The sequence below is a fragment of the Heterocephalus glaber genome, unplaced genomic scaffold (assembly GCF_053883595.1).
Source record: "Heterocephalus glaber isolate CG9 unplaced genomic scaffold, H.glaber_assembly_v1.0 deba00001813, whole genome shotgun sequence".
Taxonomy (NCBI): domain Eukaryota; kingdom Metazoa; phylum Chordata; class Mammalia; order Rodentia; family Bathyergidae; genus Heterocephalus; species Heterocephalus glaber.
In genome coordinates this window covers 1,135,803-1,152,930 of record NW_028258484.1, presented here as the reverse complement: position 1 = coordinate 1,152,930, position 17,128 = coordinate 1,135,803, and the positions used below count along the sequence as shown (strand labels likewise).

The 17,128-nt window shown below is 47.3% G+C and overlaps 1 protein-coding gene across 3 annotated transcripts; it reads right to left on the bottom strand.

Moving 5' to 3' along the window:
• Positions 1–1,904: 1,904 nt before the first annotated feature.
• On the bottom strand, positions 1,905–14,253 carry Tmem11 (transmembrane protein 11). 3 transcript variants are annotated; one of them, XM_021247487.2, is made up of 3 exons: positions 14,097–14,213; positions 10,088–10,382; positions 1,905–2,807 (listed from the first exon to the last, which is right to left on the bottom strand). In XM_021247487.2, coding segments are annotated over exons 2-3 (519 nt in total). In that variant the 5' UTR covers positions 10,090–10,382; positions 14,097–14,213; the 3' UTR covers positions 1,905–2,290. The 3 variants fall into 3 exon arrangements, with proteins under 3 accessions (XP_021103146.1, XP_004868803.1, XP_021103145.1); XM_004868746.3 differs by lacking the exon at positions 10,088–10,382 and having other exon boundaries at positions 14,097–14,253; XM_021247486.2 differs by lacking the exons at positions 10,088–10,382; positions 14,097–14,213 and adding an exon at positions 7,512–7,774.
• Between the last annotated feature and the right edge of the window lie 2,875 nt (positions 14,254–17,128).

The following is a 17,128-nucleotide window of genomic DNA, read 5'->3' as shown; positions in this document are numbered from 1 at the left end:
TGACAGCATATTCTATCCTCAAAGACAGGGAACATCACATCTATTTGTAGTGCTGGGGATAGGACCCAGGCCTTGCACACCTACACAAGTGTTCTACCACTGACCTACAGCCCCAGCACTTCTCACCTAACATTTTTAAAACTTGTTTTCTAAAACTTACTTTAGAAGAATATAATGCAAACAGTATTTATAAAAATCTAGCTGGATACAGCTCCTTGCCAAGAGGCTGACCATGAGGCTTTTTAAGGTGGCTGGCAAATCATAGAGGTATAGAAGTCACACAAACCAGCACCAGACTGATGCTCGTTTTAGCCTCAAAGACTAAAGACCCAGAGAACCTGGGATCACCCTTGCCATTCCTACATTGAGACAACCCTGAATTGTCCCTTCCTGGAGAGAGCACTGGTTTGAACACATAGGACCTCCTGAGGCAGCCCTGGGACTGTTCTAACATGGACAGGAGTTGACAGCCTTCCTGTGGACGAGGCCTGCCAAGTGCCCACCTTAAGGCAGCTCAGCCATGGCCTGGCTTCAGCTTGTGGCCTCTAAGCAACCTTCATTTTGCTCTTGGATTTTTCAAACCAGTGTTTGAGCAGTGCCCATCATGAATAGCTCTGTTGCCGTTGTTTTACTATCCTCAAAGGTTAGTGGTTTTTTGGCCCACTTTCCTCAAGTTCTGCTGGGAGGTCTGAAAAGCATGATTTTTAATTGGTTTTGCTTTATATATCTGATAAAGTTTAAAGACACTTTCCACTTTGCTTGTCAAGCCTCCTGGTGTTTATTTTGGGCAAGGGCATCTGCTCATCTGATTTGCAGTCCCAGGGCTTGTCATGTTCCAGCCACCTCCCCCTTGAAATCTGAGGTACAGAATGAGAAGAGCCAGGCTAGACACAGGCTTCCTTCCCAAATTTGGGTCTTTTACAATAGCACCTACCATACTGTGCTTACCCAGCAGGTTAGCAGCCAGTGCTCAGACACCCTAGAGGTGGGTGCCAATTCCAACTTACCCTGCACAATCGAAATGAGGCGTTTGTTTTGGATCTCTGGCCAAGGCAGCTCCCTCTTTACCATTGTTCCCACTGGCCAAAGGCTGCTATGTAAACATACTGTGCACCTCACATCATTCTGCCATCCAACACTCAACAGAGCAGTTGGTATTTCTAGGGCCCCTGGAAGTCAGTCAAATTTTCTTTAAACTTTTTTAAAGCTGTGGATCTCCCTAAAGATTTGCCATGCACCCCAGGTTAAGACCCTGCTGTGTGGACTGGGTTTCCTGGATGGAGCCTTCATAACTGGGTGCAAGGTCAGCTTAGCTGACCTTAGTCTTGGACACACTGCCTGGCCTTCAGAAGAGGTGCTATGTGACTCTCAGCAACAGACAGCACTGAGGCCTCAGCCTTTGTGGAGGGACAATTCCTCATGCATCCAAAGCCTTAGGGGGAATATAGCTCTAGGCTAAGGGAGAACCACAGAAGCTTCTGTGAAATGGAACCTAGACTGCTTCCAGAGCTCTTCCCTCACTGGGACCCATGGGTCCACATCAAGAACAGCTTTTAAAAAACACAAATTTAATTTGTGTCCTCCTAAATCAGACTCTCTGAAAGAGGGCTCTTGGCCCCCATAATTCCCAAGTGAATCCAAAGGAGGCCCTGTGACCTCTAGGATTTGTTACCTAACCCTGCCATGTCCCTGAATAGCATGTCAGCAGCACTGGCCTCGGGAACAAGCCAAGGTAAGCCATGAGACCATGTCTGGGCAGGGTCTGGCAGCAAGACCCCAGGTCTAGGCCTGTCATCACTGCAAGTGGTGGCACCTGGCTGCAATGGGCAGGGTGATGTCCACAGTGGCACCCGTCTCCACACAGCAGCAGCTGCAGGTACAGGCATGGACAGAGAAGAGCAGGGTTGAAATTCTCATAATTTTAATGGTCAATAGCTTCTGGTTGGCTCTGAATGGTACAGTTAAACAATATACTTAAAGACACCCCCCCCCAGCGCATTCACACCCCCTCAGCAGCGTTGGCTTCCATCCACAGTCCACTGCCTAGTTAAGACTTCCATAGCCTCAGACCCCCTCCAGGGTTATGGAAATCCATTTTTGTAATAAGCTGAAAAAACCCTTGGTACACCCATGATCTGTGTTCTTTTTTTAAAAAATAACAAATATTAAACCAAACACCTTCCCAGGCTCCGCTGCCTCACAGAGCAAAAAGTATCACTGTGGCAAAAAACCTCTGCGTCCTCGTCTCTTACAGGCTGTGTGGTTCTGTTCCGCTCCCTGTTCACTGGAGTCATACAGCATAGAGTTCGTAAATCTTCTTTACACAGTACACCAGGGCAGCCAGTGCTATCGTGTTGTGCAGTCTCTTTCTGTGCAGGTCGTCCTTCCGGACCAGCACCACCGGGGTAGAGGAGGTGAGTGTGTGCAGAGGCAGTCGAGACAGTTTATAGGCATCATACTCCACTTGGTACTTGCAGCAAGGATCAAACTGCCAGGAGATCCCATAGAGGGTGCAGCAGGCCAAGCTCAGCACGCCAGCGGGCAGGGAGATGTAGTGGGAATAATCTAGGGGCAGTGCCAATGGGGTGAAGAGGCAGGCAGTGCCTGCCAGCACAGCCGTCTTATGCAGGCAGTTGCCCACAGTGATCCAGCGCGCCGTCTCATCACCAATTCGGGTGGGCTCGATGACAATGTATTTGTACTGGGCTTCCAGGGCTTGCTCCAGCTCATACTCAAACTGGTCCTGGGCATTCTCACCATTGTAGATCTCATGCACGATGTAGCAGTCTGTGGCCGACAAGGTCACCCTTTGGTGGGTAGAGAGACAGGCAGTTAGGCCAAGAAGCACTTCAGTGTTCCTCAGGTACTGGGAGAAGGCTGGGGCTCGTCCCTGGGGGCACACCTCACTTACATGTTTATCTACTTTAGAACTCAACCCCTGAGATAATCAGATTATTCTTCCCTGAAAGAATAAAATAATAAACCAGGAAGTTTAAGAAGACAAGGGGCTAGGCACAAAGCCCACGGTGACATCCTGCTAGGTCTGCATCTCAGCACGAGCCCAGAGGAGAAGAACAATTTCAGCACAAATGCCATGGACATGAACACAAGAGAAACACAAGGTCAGCAACTCAGAAGCTGCTCTTTGTACATCAGGGCAACTGTAGGATGCTCTTCCATGGAAACCACAGACCCTGCAACAGATGATGCCAAACACTCCGTCCTTCATTTGGATCAAAAGTGGTCATCTTTGGCCCGTAGAACAAAAGGTAAAAAGGGACAGCTTCACCTTGGGAGCCTGAAAACCAACTCTGGTTTTTTCTGGAAGAACAGTCCACAGCGCAGCTCACCAGCTCCTTATCTTTGTGGTAAGGACCACAGTAAAGGAAAAGTAGCCTCCCTGAGCTGGGAAAAGGCTTGGGACAGAAGTGGCTCACAACTTCTACGGGCATTGTAGGGCTTCTCAAACAGCCCAAATGACAACACCACGATGACTCTGCAAGCCCAGGAAAAGCTGCTCTCACACCTGTGAGGACACTATTCATAGGGGCCCACCTCATAGGTCCAGTCTGATTCCCAACTTCCCCTGGCACTGGGGATTATGAACATGATCCTGGCCAGGAAAGAGGAAAACTGAGCTCCACGGAAGACTCAGTTCTGCATCACAGCCAGTCAACAGTGGACCTCACCCCCAGGCGCATGTTGGGTAGGGTAGGGGCTCAGTGTGGTCTCTCCTGTGCAGGACTTTCTAAAGTAGATCTTCTCACACCTGGGACAGGGAGACCGAAGTACAGGGCTGCACACTCCACTTTCCTGTGGCCTGTTTCAGCCTATCCCAATCTTTTTGAGCCTCCATATTGTCACGCAGCACTGACTACTGCTCCTGGCTCTGTTGTCTGCTTATCTTTCAGGAAGCCTTCTTTATCCCAGACTGAGACGCTGCTAGACACAGCACTGGAAGTGGGATCAAGCTGTTTACAGGCTGGTCAGACCCACCACAATGATGAGACCCCAGGGACCTGGTAGTCACCATTCCCTCCACCCAAGTCCATGCCCCTCCAACTGGAGAGCTCTGACTGTATACATTGGCCACACAAGGGACAATGTAACCATCTACTCTAGCTGACTGTCCCTGCCAAAAGCAGCTCCTTCAGTGGCTAATAAGAAGCACAGCCCAAGTGCCCCTTAGGCATAAGGTCCAGCCCATCTGACCTGTCCCCTGGCACCTACATACCAAGTGGTCATGCAGAAGAAAGCTACAGGGAGCTAGGCTCAAAGCTGCCTGATCAGTCATTATGACATGCTAGGGACTAGTGAAGACACTTAAAACAAGGTCCCCCCAAAACCCTCTCAATTCAGGCACAGGAGATTCTTGTCCTCCTTTAAAGAAATAGCATGGGAGGAGGGCAGTGGAAGTCAGAGTGGAGAGGGCAAACTTCAAGGAAAAAAAAAAAAAGATTACCAAGGCCAGGGATTTAGCTCAGTGGCACCATGCCTGTCTTGCAAGCACAAAGTCCTGAGTTCAATCCCAACAGACTAGACTCCTTCCAGTTGTCACTTCTGGGCAGGATCTGGCACTTTATTTTACTTATTTTTGGTACTGGGGATGGAACCCAGGCACTCACACATTGCTAATCAAGTGCTCTAATGTTGAACTACACCCCTAGCCAAGATTCAGCTCTTTAAAACTCACTGAGGAAGCAGATAAACAAGCCTTAGAGGCAGAGTTTCACTCCAGCTGGATGAACAACTGATTAATGTTCTTACACGGTCTGTCAAAAATGAAAGTCAGGCTGGGGATTTAGCTCAGTGGTGCCGCCGCCTGCCTCACAAGCACAAGGTCCCGACTTTGATCCCTGGCACCAAAAAAAAAAAAAAAAAAAAGTCATCAGTAATGGGCTGACTGCTCCCAAGGGCAGAGGGAGATCCCACTCTTAAGTGGGTGCCCCTTTCATAAAAGGCCCTGGTTTGACGCAAGCAAAGGGAAAGGGAAATCTTAAACCTAAAAAGTAACTAATTAAGCTGGGGTAAGGCAGAGCCTCCTAATTAAATCATAGTCCACTGGGGAGAAATTTGCTCCCTCAGAAGCCTCAACATGGGATGTAGACAACCACCCTGTGACACAACATGCCAGTCCTCACACGGGAAGCTGATAAACTGAACCAGAAAAGCAGTTTTTCCTTGAAGTTTTTCCATGAAGTTTCCATTTGGAGAAAATTCAGAAAAGAGGTGAGAGGCCACTGTAGCTGTTTCTCCAGACCAGAATTCAGCATTTTAAAAGCCATCTAGAACAAAAGCAAGCCTGAGGCAAGGTTTCACCCCACCAGTAGGATGGGTGAATAGCTCTCATGTAATCACACAGAAATTAAGTCAGAGCTATGAGGGTGACTGTGCCTCCCGTGTATGGGAGGGACAGGGGTTCTAACCCCAGGTTCCAGAGCTCCTGCCCTACAGATTTCCTTATGGCCTCAATGTCATCAGTCAAGAGGCCAAAGAACAGGAGACTGGAAGGGTGAAATCATGCACCCATTTGTGAAATCAAAAAGAAGTTAAGCCCCCCTCCTCCAAAAAAGCAGGTGTGTGTTCTATCCACTTTCAAAGTGAGCCCAGAGACACATGGCTGTGGGACATCACAGGCAAGTGTTTATCCCAGTGGAACTCTCAAAGTAAATGGTGGTGTCAAGTTAGGATTAGAGAATATTCTTGCCAAATCCCTAATCTCTGCCTCACAAGCACAAGGTCCCAAGTTCGATCCCTGGTACCAAAAAAAAAAAAAAAAAAAATCCCTAATCTACCATGGTATTGAGTTCTCTGCCCAGCAGGCCAGCAGCCATTCTTAATGCGAAAAATGCTGTTTGTCCCAGTAAAGAATATCCAGTTCAATCAGCACCTGAAACAGCCCATTATGGAAGCATAGTAGTGGACAGATGCCACCTCTCAGGACCCTTGACAGTCTTCAGCTCCCTCTGCAAGCCCAAGAAGGGACCCACATTCACCTGCCCTATCCTCCCTGCAGGGAAGGCTCACTCAGGTTCTTCAGGCAAGCAGGCACGGTGAACAAGGCTATTTCCTTCCATCTGTCAAGCAGATTAGCAGGTGTGTGGATGAGTCCCAACATGCCTGAGAATAAGAGGCCAGCCTGCTTCTGCCTTGTTTCTGTTATGAGGTGCCCTACCCCCACAGCACAGGAGTAACAGCAGATACTAGGTTAGTAAGGCGCTCTCAGGTCACTGAGGTTCAGACTTGGGACTTGGGCAGCCTCTACCTTTAGCTACAGGTATCTTGTGACCACTACCATTTGCAGGCACCATGTGCAGACACAAGTGTGCACACCCAATACGTACTTCCTAAGAGACATGAGCTTCCCCACTGCCTGCCAAGCATAGCCCTAGTGTCTCCCTGTGGGCAGCTCAGCCCATTCTCCTTCACTAAGGCATACAGACTTAGACTTAACCCAATGACCCACCATCTGAAATCAGGGGCACAGCCACTGGAAGAACCCAGGCGTTTCACACAGAGGCAATTTCTCAGCCAGCCCATGGGCTGTGCCATGCACACCTGCCCAAGGCTCAGACTCTCCAAGTCTGCTGTGAAGCCAGTCAAAGGATTTTTCACCATTTAATGGCCAGGATAAAACTGAAGTCTAGAGAAGCAGATTTCTGGAATCCTTTATGATGTATATAAGGAAGGAGGTGTAAGGTTCAAACCCAAATCAGACATACAAGCAAGAGATATATCTCTGTCAGAGTCCACCAGGTCAGACCAAGCAGTCAGCACCCAGCAGGTATTAAAGGGCTCAGGTCTATACTGCTAATATGGACTCTGAACTCATCTACTTCAGAAGCTGGTAGCTAAGCTCCCTAAGAGAGAGACAAGTCCAGCCACCTTCCAACTACCGCAGTACCCACCCTCAATGCCTGGCTTCTGCTTCTGTGTCAAATGTGACCTGGCTAAGAACCCAGTTGGACAGCTGCCTTGAATTATCAGAGCATCACCAGGTGACCCCCAATTTCTAAGGCCACAGATAGGCCACAGAACTTGACAGGCTGACCTCTGGTACATGGAAGATGATTTTTTTAAAAAGCAATACAACTAGACATGATGGCACATGCCTCTAATCACAGCTACTGGGGTGGCTCAGGCAGAAGAATCACAAGTTTGAGCTCATCCTGGGCAACTCAGTGAGATCCTGACTCAATATTTAAAAATACATATATGAAAAGGGCTGGGAACACAGCTCAATGGTAGTGACCCTAGATTTGATCCTCATACCAGGAGATGGGGAAAAAAGGCAACATAGGCTAAGTGTCCCTTATCCAAATGTTGACGTAAAAAATGTTTGTATTTTGCCAGATGTGGCTGTGCACGCCTATCAAGAGTCATTGAGTTGTGGCACGTTTATGTTTCATAAAACTTTTGATATAGTAAATATATAATTTTTTAATACCCAAGACAGGTATATCAGGGAAATATCAAAGGAGCTATGCAAAAAGATAAAATATCATCTTCACCTGGTGGTGACCTCTATAAAGTTTTTCTTCTTGCTTTTCTTTTTTTTTTGTTTTTCTGAAAGAAAGAAAGAAGGGAGGGAAGAGAAAAGAGGGGAAGGGCAGGAAGAAAAAAAAGTGCTTCTTTTATAATGGGAAAAGTAAGTGTAAAATTTTCTTAAAAAGAAAAATCTCATTCAACAACTTGTATCTCTTGGAGTAAAAAGAACCAAAGAGAGAAGGAGACTGCCACTTCCTGCTCTGGAATCTTCTTGGTAACCATGCAGAAGGGCCAGGGCACCAGCACTTCCTGTCTGGTAACAAGAGGCCCTCAAGGCTGAAGTGTGCTGGTCTCATAACCCTGCAGTCCTGCCAGAGAAGTGGAGAAAACTCCATTTCCCTGTTTCACTCAAGTAAGCACTGGCCATGGTGCCTTCCAAGTTTCCATCATTTTTCATCTTGCTAGACCCAGAAAAACCCTATCTGTAGTGGCTTTAGGCCTACTTCTCATAATGGGACCCTGGAAACTTACGCAGGATTCAAGTGTGAACTTACATCTAAAACACAAAGGGATTCAGGGCAGGGGATTTAGCTCAGTGGTTTTGCTGCCTGCCTTGCAAGTGGAAAGTCCCAAGTTCAATCCCCGGTACCAAAAAAATAAAAAAATAAAATAAAATACAAAGGGATGATTGGGCTCCTTGAAGGTAAAAACTTTTCCTCACAAAATGTCCAACAAAGGGCCTGAATGTAACAGGCTTCCAAAAGACACTAGTGGAAGGGAAGAAGAAAAACAATGATGGTAATTAAGAGAACTGGTGCCTGAAAAATTAAAGTAGGTCCATGTCAGGTTCAGTTCATAAACATGTGGTATGAGGTGCTGGACTGTACCATTCCGCCCCCAAGTCCCAGAAATCCACTTCTGGTTAACCAGGCATGGCTTCCTCAAGCCCCTAAAGCAGAAAGATTAAGCAGTCAAACCCTATGCCACTGAGTTAAAGGTCAGTGCAGACAAACAGGCACAAGCAGATAGGCCCAAATATTGAGGGCGATTCCAAACAGTCCAAGGAACTCTCACCGGGCACCTGAGGCTTTCAACCATCTCAGAGACAACCATATACAGGTCACTTTCCTCCTCTGTGGTCTAGAACTGAGCAGCTCTTCTGCCTGAGGAATAAGATCAGAAAGTACCAAGTGTAGTGTGTCGAGGGGCCTGGGTTCAAGTTGTCTCTCTCTCAATTACTAGCTTTGTGTCCAGGAACAAAGCACCTTGCTACCTGGAGCAGTTTTCTCATGTCAAGTGGGGCCAAAGGCCCTGCCTCTCTCACAGCAGTGACATCAGGGTCTGGGCCAGGTACACAAACCAAAGGGGACAGTAGTAAAGCACCACCCAGTGTAAGGCACCTTCGGCTATTTAAATTTTAAGTTGTTATTTTCAATTAGATTGCATTTTTTAAATGCAGCCCCTCAGACACACAAACCACATTTCAAGCACCCAATAGCCACATGTGGCTCATAGCTACCCTGTTGCACAGTGGAGATACAGAAAGTGCTTCTGCACATTCCTGATCAACTGTTAGGACTATTCAGTGGTTACTGGCTTTTCCCAACAACCCTATGCCCATAAACCTGCTGCTGGCACCAAGACAGAATTCGGTGGCACCTGGGAGGTTCCTGTGTGCTTGCTCATGGAGCACTTTCCACCTCCGCCCACAGCCCTTCGGCTCACAGAGAAAGACATGCCCAGCCCAGGCCAAGGCAGAGAAGCTTTGGCCTCAGGCTTGACCTCAACTACCTCCCTCCTCCCTGGACACAGCATCAGGCTTCCCCTCCTCAGAAAGGTAGGTCTCCACTGGAATGTAGCCTGAATGAACCATAGAGGCACAAATCAATGCAACTGGAATGCAAACTGGAATGCCTGAGTGAATTTAAAAAAAAAAAAAAAATGTCTGAAACAAATGTCAAGGTGCATTAATGCCAAAGAGGCTGAACCACTGCAGAGCTTAACCTAAGCCTTCTCCCATTACAAACAGAATGTGCAGCCCAGCCATGGGTGACACCATCCTTCACTAACCATCTGAGAAGAGCTCAGCCCAAGTAACTACACATTGATAGACTTGAGTGCAAACCCTGTGCCTGCTCACCTCCTCCAGACCAGAAGGAAAGAAAAACTTTCACCACACATAAAAGCCAGAAATTAGATACCCTAAACCCCAAGTTCTAAAAGGGAAGGATCCAGTCAGGAAGAGGGTCAGTCACCCTAGGAACACAAGCCAAACTGCCCACCTGGCTGGTGGACTGTCTGTTCTGCTGGACTGGGCAATAAATCCCACACTGATGATCTGGACCTTGTCCATCTGTGTTCATATAAAACACAGCCCTCCAAGGTGGCAGGGAAGGATGCAGAGGTGACCCCATAGTAATCTTATAGAACTGGATGCCTAACAAATGCTGAGGCAAATGGCTGCAGACTCTGGGGTAGGGAAGGCAGCAGAAAACTGTCTATCCCTGGAAGCTGAACACCCCAGGCTGCCCTGCATCATGCTCAGACACAGATCAAATACATCTTCACATGACAGGAATTCAGAGGACTATATACTCACATTCCAACAATCACGGAGAACTCAGAGATGCTCAGAAACCCTGAGAGAGCAGCACCAAGCAGCCCAAGTAAGACAGGTGGGGTGTCTGTGAGCTGGTCCAAGCTGACACATAGGTAACAGAACACACAGATACCTGCTCTGTACTTTCCTAGATGCGCAAGTGTGCCTCAAGGACGCCGGGAGGACAAGTGGCAATCTGTATGATGTGCTCGCTGCCAGTATGCCCGAATTCTGGACAAGAATTCAAGTTACAGCTCAGAGTCTGATGCTCTTCATTATAAATACTGTTGATTCCCTAGATTTAATGGAGTGGAGAGAAAAATCAACATGCAAGCAGCTATTAGTTTGCCATTTCTACCCCTATTTTAGTCTAGACCAGCACTGCCACATTTTCTGCAGTGATGGAAATGTTCTCTATCTGTTCTGTCCAATGTAGTAGCCATTAGCCAAAAGTGGCTACTGAGCACCTGAAATGTGGCTGGTTGAAACTGAGGAGCTGAATTTTGCATTGTATTTAATTTTAATTAATTTAAATATAATTGTTGCCAGGTGTGGTGGCGCATGCCTATGATCTCAGCACTCAGGAGGGTGAAGCAGGAGGATAGCTGTGAGTTCAAGGTCAGCCTGAACTGTACAGCAAGACCCTATCTCAAAAAAAAAAAAAAAGAAGTAATTATCATATGGCTACTGAATTGCTATAATTCAGACATTTAGCTCTAATCCCAGAGCTGTTTCTAGACTCAAGAACCAAGTAAAGCAAGAACCTATCTACTACATATTCTGAACAGACAGTGCAGCATAGGCTGGCCTTTAAATACAAAGCATGCTCCACAGTCTGCAGCCATTGACAATTCTGGCAAATTTGCAAAAATGTTGCTCTGCTCTGCTCCAACCCTGCCCCAGACCAGACAACACTCTCTTCAGTTTTAGCATAAAGCAGATGCCAACCAAGTGTGAGCAACTCAGGAAAGTGCTCTTAACAGTGGAGCTGAAATCTGAGTTAGTCTGAATGTGACATGGAACAAAATCATTTAGGAGCCATAAACAGCCTACTTCAGTCATGAAGTATAATAATAAACTTGGGCCTCATAATCTATGGTGCTGGGCTATCAATTAATATAGCTCTTTCCACCCAGTCATGCCACCAACTGAGTAGGAATGGAGGTACGCCCAGGAGTCAGTTCACAGGCTGCAGGCAGGTTGTGTTTCCCTGTCCTGCTCAGCAAGGGAAGATCTTAGGGAAGATGGACTTAGGCAAACAACTCCGCCCACAGTACCTGGCTAGGGCCTTACAGCAAAGCAGAAGGGGGAGGTTTAACCTCTAGCCACACCATGTTATCTGGAAGAAAGCAGCTGGTGACTCTCGAACTACAAAACCAGACAGCTCATTCCTGGCTGACACATCTTCATGTGTGAATAGAGACTTCGGTTCACTGCCAAAGGTTGCAGCCAGAACACCGACAGGGACCAGACCGGTCAACTGAAATGACTCTGCCAGGTGAGGTACCTCAAACTAGAAAACACTTGCCGTGATAAAAGAAAGTCAATCAATATACCCAGCTTTGCAGGGTCTTTTATGTGAAATCTATTGGCAACTAATTTCAATTCTCCTAAAGGCTATTGAGGGGGATGGAGGTATAGCTCAGTGGTAGAGCACTTGGCTAGCATGCACAAGTTGTGGGTCCCCAGCACTACAAACAAAACAAATCAAAAGCCATGGAGCCTCAACAAGGACAGGATTCAGCCTATACACTGGTTGGCAACTCTTTTTTGTGTGTGGTTTTACTTTTTATTTTGGGGAGGTCAAATATTTTGAGTTCTTTACACATTCTATATATTAGTCCTCTGTTCAAGGAGTAGTTGGCAAAATTTTTTTCTCATTTTGTAGGTTGTCTCTTCACTCTGTTGTTTCTTTGCTGCACAAAAGCTTTTACTTTGATGTAATCCCATTTGTTGATTCTTGGTGCTATTACTTGTATTCAAGAGTTTTACCTATTAAGCCTTCCAGCAGGTTAAGTGTTTCTGTTTTAATATTTAGGTCTTTGATCCATTTTGATTTTAGTTTAGTTCAGGTGAAAGATTTAGTTCAGGGTCTACATTCAATCTTCTGCATGTGGACAGCCAGTTTTCCCAAAACCATTTATTAAAGAGGGTATCTTTTCTCCAGTGTATGTTTTTAGCCCTTTTGTCAAAGATCAAATAGCTGAATGTGCTTAGGTTATTTCTGTATCCTCGATTCTGTTCCTTTCATGTTGGTTGGCAACTCTTGAATTAACACTTGTCTCAAATCAAAGGAAAAATAATCCCCAGTATCTATTGTCTTAGATCAGTAAAAGCTTAACGGCAAGGCTCCTATAATGTTTGAGTTTTAGTGTTTTGTTTTGGAATTGAACCCAGGGCCTTTGCATGGAGCAATATCCCCAATACTTTTTAAAATATTTTAATCTTTAAACAAATTTTTTAAATCTTGAGATAGTTTCTCACTAAATCACCCAGGCTGGTCTCAAACTTTCTATTCTCCTGCCTATCAAGAGTGCTAGGACTGCAGGTGTGCATCAACTTGCCCAGCCACCTGCACCACGCTTGAGTCATCCCTATTTGGCCCTTTCAGTTGTTTTTATCCAGTGAAGAACACCTTTCCTTCTGATGCTGAGTTTTCTAAGCAGTTCATTTCCTATTACTGTGCAATCGATGGTTACGATAAAAATCTTGAAAGTGCTAGGTTTAAATGACATCTGAAAACCATAGAGGTAATTTTTTACTTATTTTTATTTTTATTTTTTAAGAAAGGATCTCACCACGTAGTTTAAGCTGGCCTTGAACTCACTATGTAGCCTAGACTGGCCTCGAATTTGGGATGATCCTCCTGCCTCTCTGCCTCCCAAGTGCTGGGATTACAGACATGTGCCACCATGTCCGCGGCGCACCGGGGAGAGGTCATTTCTTTTAGTGGTCTCTAAGAAATACCTGTTGGGTATTAAACTCTTTGCCACTGCTCTCCCAAGGAAGAGGAAATGCAGGAGGGTTGGATAACTGTAAGCTTAAGAATAAAATGTAAGCTGTCATAACTACCAAACAAGAAGAATCTTCTGGGCTAAGAAAGCCAGCTGCAGGGGCAATAGCAATGAAAATGGGGTGGAATCAGAGGAAAGAACAACCCAGAGTCGCTAAGAGAACTTTTCTGTTTGACAACCCTTCCCGAAACAACTAAAAAAGCGAAAACAAAACTTTCCTTTCTTCTGAACTCTTCTATGTCAATCAAACTTAGCAAAACGGACAGAACAATTTAACTCAAGTGGCTCTACATATAGATATACACCTCTCTCTCAAATTTCTAGTGGCTAAACAGCTTCTAGTAGCTTCTACTAACAAAAGACACTTTCCAGAAGCAAAACTTGCAAGTTCAACACGAAGACCACTCTGGAAGCAACAAGCTCTTAGCACCCTAACCACACTAGGAAAGGTCACTGTAAAGGACTTCCAGGGCAGAAGCCCTTGCACAAAACTCTCAGTCACAGGGATGGCATCGGATCGCCCCTCGCGAAAGCGGCTAGACCAAAGCCGGGAGGCATACTTATTTGGGTAGGTCAGGCTTCAAAGTAAACGAGCGCATCCTCACAACCATCAAAACCTTCCCTTCCTTTCCTTCTTGCCACGTCTGGGGCCCGGCCGCGGCAAAGACCGCCACGTGCGTGACACAGCGGGGTGGAAGCTCGGACGGCGCTCGGTCACAGCCACCAAGGCTGCCCAGGGCCTGGGCCTGCGCGGGGTGCCTGGTCCTTCCGGCCAGGCCTTGCCCTCGCCGCACAGGGCCAGATCCCCCGCGCCACCCGCTGACACCCTCCCCAAGTCCGCCGCGCCCCGCGGAGGCCGCGCCGGCCCACTCCCAAACGGGCCTGGGTCCTCTCGGCAAAACCGTGGCCCAGGCAGAGAGGGCGCGCGGCCAGAGGCCTCACTGGCTCCCTGACCCCAAGCCGGCTCCTGGGAGCAATAAGCCGCTGGCCCTCACCTCTCTCGGGCGCTGCCGCCGCTGCTGCCCGGGCCCAAACGCCTCCTTCCCCACGCGGCCATCTTGGAGACACTCGGCTAGCTCGCGTCTCGCGCCTCGGGGCCGCGAGGGCGGGAGGCCGGCGGGCTGAGGGGAAATGTAGTTCGGTGGGAAACGGCAGGGCGCTGGCCGCCACACGCAGAACTACGACACCCACAATGCGGCGCCCCGGAAGCCGCTGCCGGGGGGCGGGGCAGCCGCCACCTGGGACCCGGCGGCAGGAGCCGGCAGGCTGGGCAGCTCGACGCCCACCGCTTGGACGTCCTTGGGCTTGGCGAGCAAGCGGTTGAAGGAGAGGGGAAAGAACGCGCCTACAACTCCCAGAGCGCCACGCGGGGGGTGGCTCCAGCCAGCCACCCTGAACCCGCCTGCGGTCTGTTTGGCCTCACGGTTTTCGGACCAGCTCCCCTGGCGCATGCTCCTCAACTTCCCCATGTCGCCCTAGGGCAGGACCGCTCCCGGCCTCAGCTCTGTCGGCGCATTTCTCTGGGCTGAGTATTCTTGGGAGACCGAGTCAGACGCGGTTCTGGCTGACTCGGAGTCCCGGCTTGTTGGAGGACAGACTGAAGGCAAAGAGGAAAAACAGCTACAACACGTGATAATTGCTACGAAGAACATAGGGTTCTGCGTAGGGAAAAGCCTGTTGAGATTAAATCCCTACTACGTATTCCACTCACGTGCACACACTTATATTCTGGCACATCTGAAGGCTTGTGCTAGCCACATCATCTCACCTGACGAGACCCCTGGTCCAGGCCCCCTGGCATTTCTCTATCTGGACACTGCTGTAAAGAGGCCTAGTTGCTATGGACTATGGCGGGGGGGGGTGGGGTCCCCTTCTAAGTCTTCTCTTGCCTCTAGTTGGTCCCATAGTTATTTGAGCAAAGCTAATGCAGAAATCTGCAGTTTTAAAGCCAGAGAGTACAGCCCCTGCCCTCCACATTCACGTCTGGTGTAACTACAGAGTAGAAGGATCGGCAGGGATAGAGGTGATTCACGTCACTGAAGATTCCTTGCGTGTCCCTGCAGCTCTTGTTCTACATTCTACGAGTTTTAGCTGCTTAAACTTCTTTCTAGTCCATTCTCACCTGCAGGATGATTCATGCCTCTTAGCAATCTAGAAGCCCCTCCTTAGTTTCGAGGTTGCCTCTGTAACTTCAATGGCCTCCGGTTCCTGCCTGGAACTTTCCAGCCTGGTAAATTCAGAGGGTCTATGGGCCATGCTCCTGTCATACTGTGCCGAAAATGTTCCTGTTTCAGCCCACTTTTATGCTTCAAGACCTTGGACCTGTTGAGTCTACAGAAGGTTTTCAAGTTGGGTCGTGCCGGGTGTGGTGGTGTACACCTGTAATCCCAGCACTCTGGAGGTTGAGGCAGAAGGATCTTCGCGAGTTTGAGGCCAGCCTGGACTACATAGTGAGTTCAAGGTCAGCCTGAACTGTATAGCGAGACCCTGTCTCAAAAACCAAACAAAAAAACCAAGTTGGGTCGTATAACCCAGCCTCTAAGTGCCAATTTGTAGCAGTGCTGCAGCCACCGGAATGATACGTCTCTTTTCTCTGACCTTTGTGGTGTTCAAGAGGGTATACTTAGGGATTCTAGAACTCGGAGTTTGAAACATGGTTCCACACTTCGGGATCTGGCTGCTTACGTAAAGTCTGTGTCAGCTTATTTGTAACATGGGAATATTAGTACCTCCCCTAGAGGATCATTGTAGTATTTTATGAAATGATACGTGCATGGAATTTAGAGCACAAGGTAACAATACTAACTGATTGTGATGGATTGCCCAGTGCTGGCCTATATTTTAAGTGATACTGTTACTAGGTAGTTCCTTCTAAAAGTGGCTTACCAACTAAATGTTATTGAGTTCTGGGTTGCTCACTTCTACCTCTGGAGTTAGAGTTCAGGTTCTTCTTGTCTGGAGCAAAGAATTGACCAAAATGAGCAAAAAGCAATGGCTAAGTTTATTTGAGAAAGTAAAAGTGAAGAGTGAAGGAGAAACTGGCTCTGCAGAGTGAGCTTGGGCAGAGTAAAAGGAGAAAAAACAATAAAAGGACACCCTGAAGAAGCAGGAAAGACCACCGTGAAGAAAATATTGGTAGCAAGTTCTTCATGTTTGTGTCCTTTTATACTGTCCAAATCTTGAGGGAACCTGTGAGAACCTCAACAAAGGGTCCTGAGAGGCAGTGCTGGGATCCCACACCTCAAACTGAGGTCAAGTCTAGGCCATCCTATTGAAAACTTGCTGGTGTTCTTGAAAGAAGTCTAGGGGCAGGGCTTTAGGAACTGTTTGTTATGTGCATGGGTTCTGGAATCTTTTAACTAAAAGAGGTCATGTCTACTACCCAGCCAACTTCGCCACACCCTAATCTTGTATTTCTTTTTTTGTTGTTGTTAAATTCTTTTGCTGTTACATTTTAGGTATACAACACAATTACATTTCTCATTGGGAATTGTACCTTTACATAATGCATCTTGGTTCTGATTTTTTTCCCCATTCCTACCCCTCCCTTCACCCCCTCCACCCTTCCCTATTTACAAAGACTTTATTTCCATTTTTTCCATTTCTCAGCATTTTTCCTTTCCCTTCTTTCCTTTCCCCTGCCCCTCCCACTACCCCTACCCCTATGGACCTTTTCTTCCTATTTTGCATTATCGATTATTCATTCTAATCATTGGTACATTTTAGATATACAATATAATGACATTCATCATTGGAAATTTGCACCTTTACATAATCTCTCTTGGTTCTTATTTTTCACCCTTGCCCAGCCCTCCCTTCAACCCCTCCATTCCTCCCTATTTACAAAGATTTTATTCCTATTTTTCCATTCTCTCATATTAATCCCATTCCCTTCTATCCTTTCCCCTAGCCCTCTCACTTCCTTCCCTTTGCCCCTTTTCTTCCTATTTCACATTACCTGTTATACATTTTAGTCCTTATTTACACTTTCAGTTTCTCACACCAGAGAAACTATTTGGTATTTATA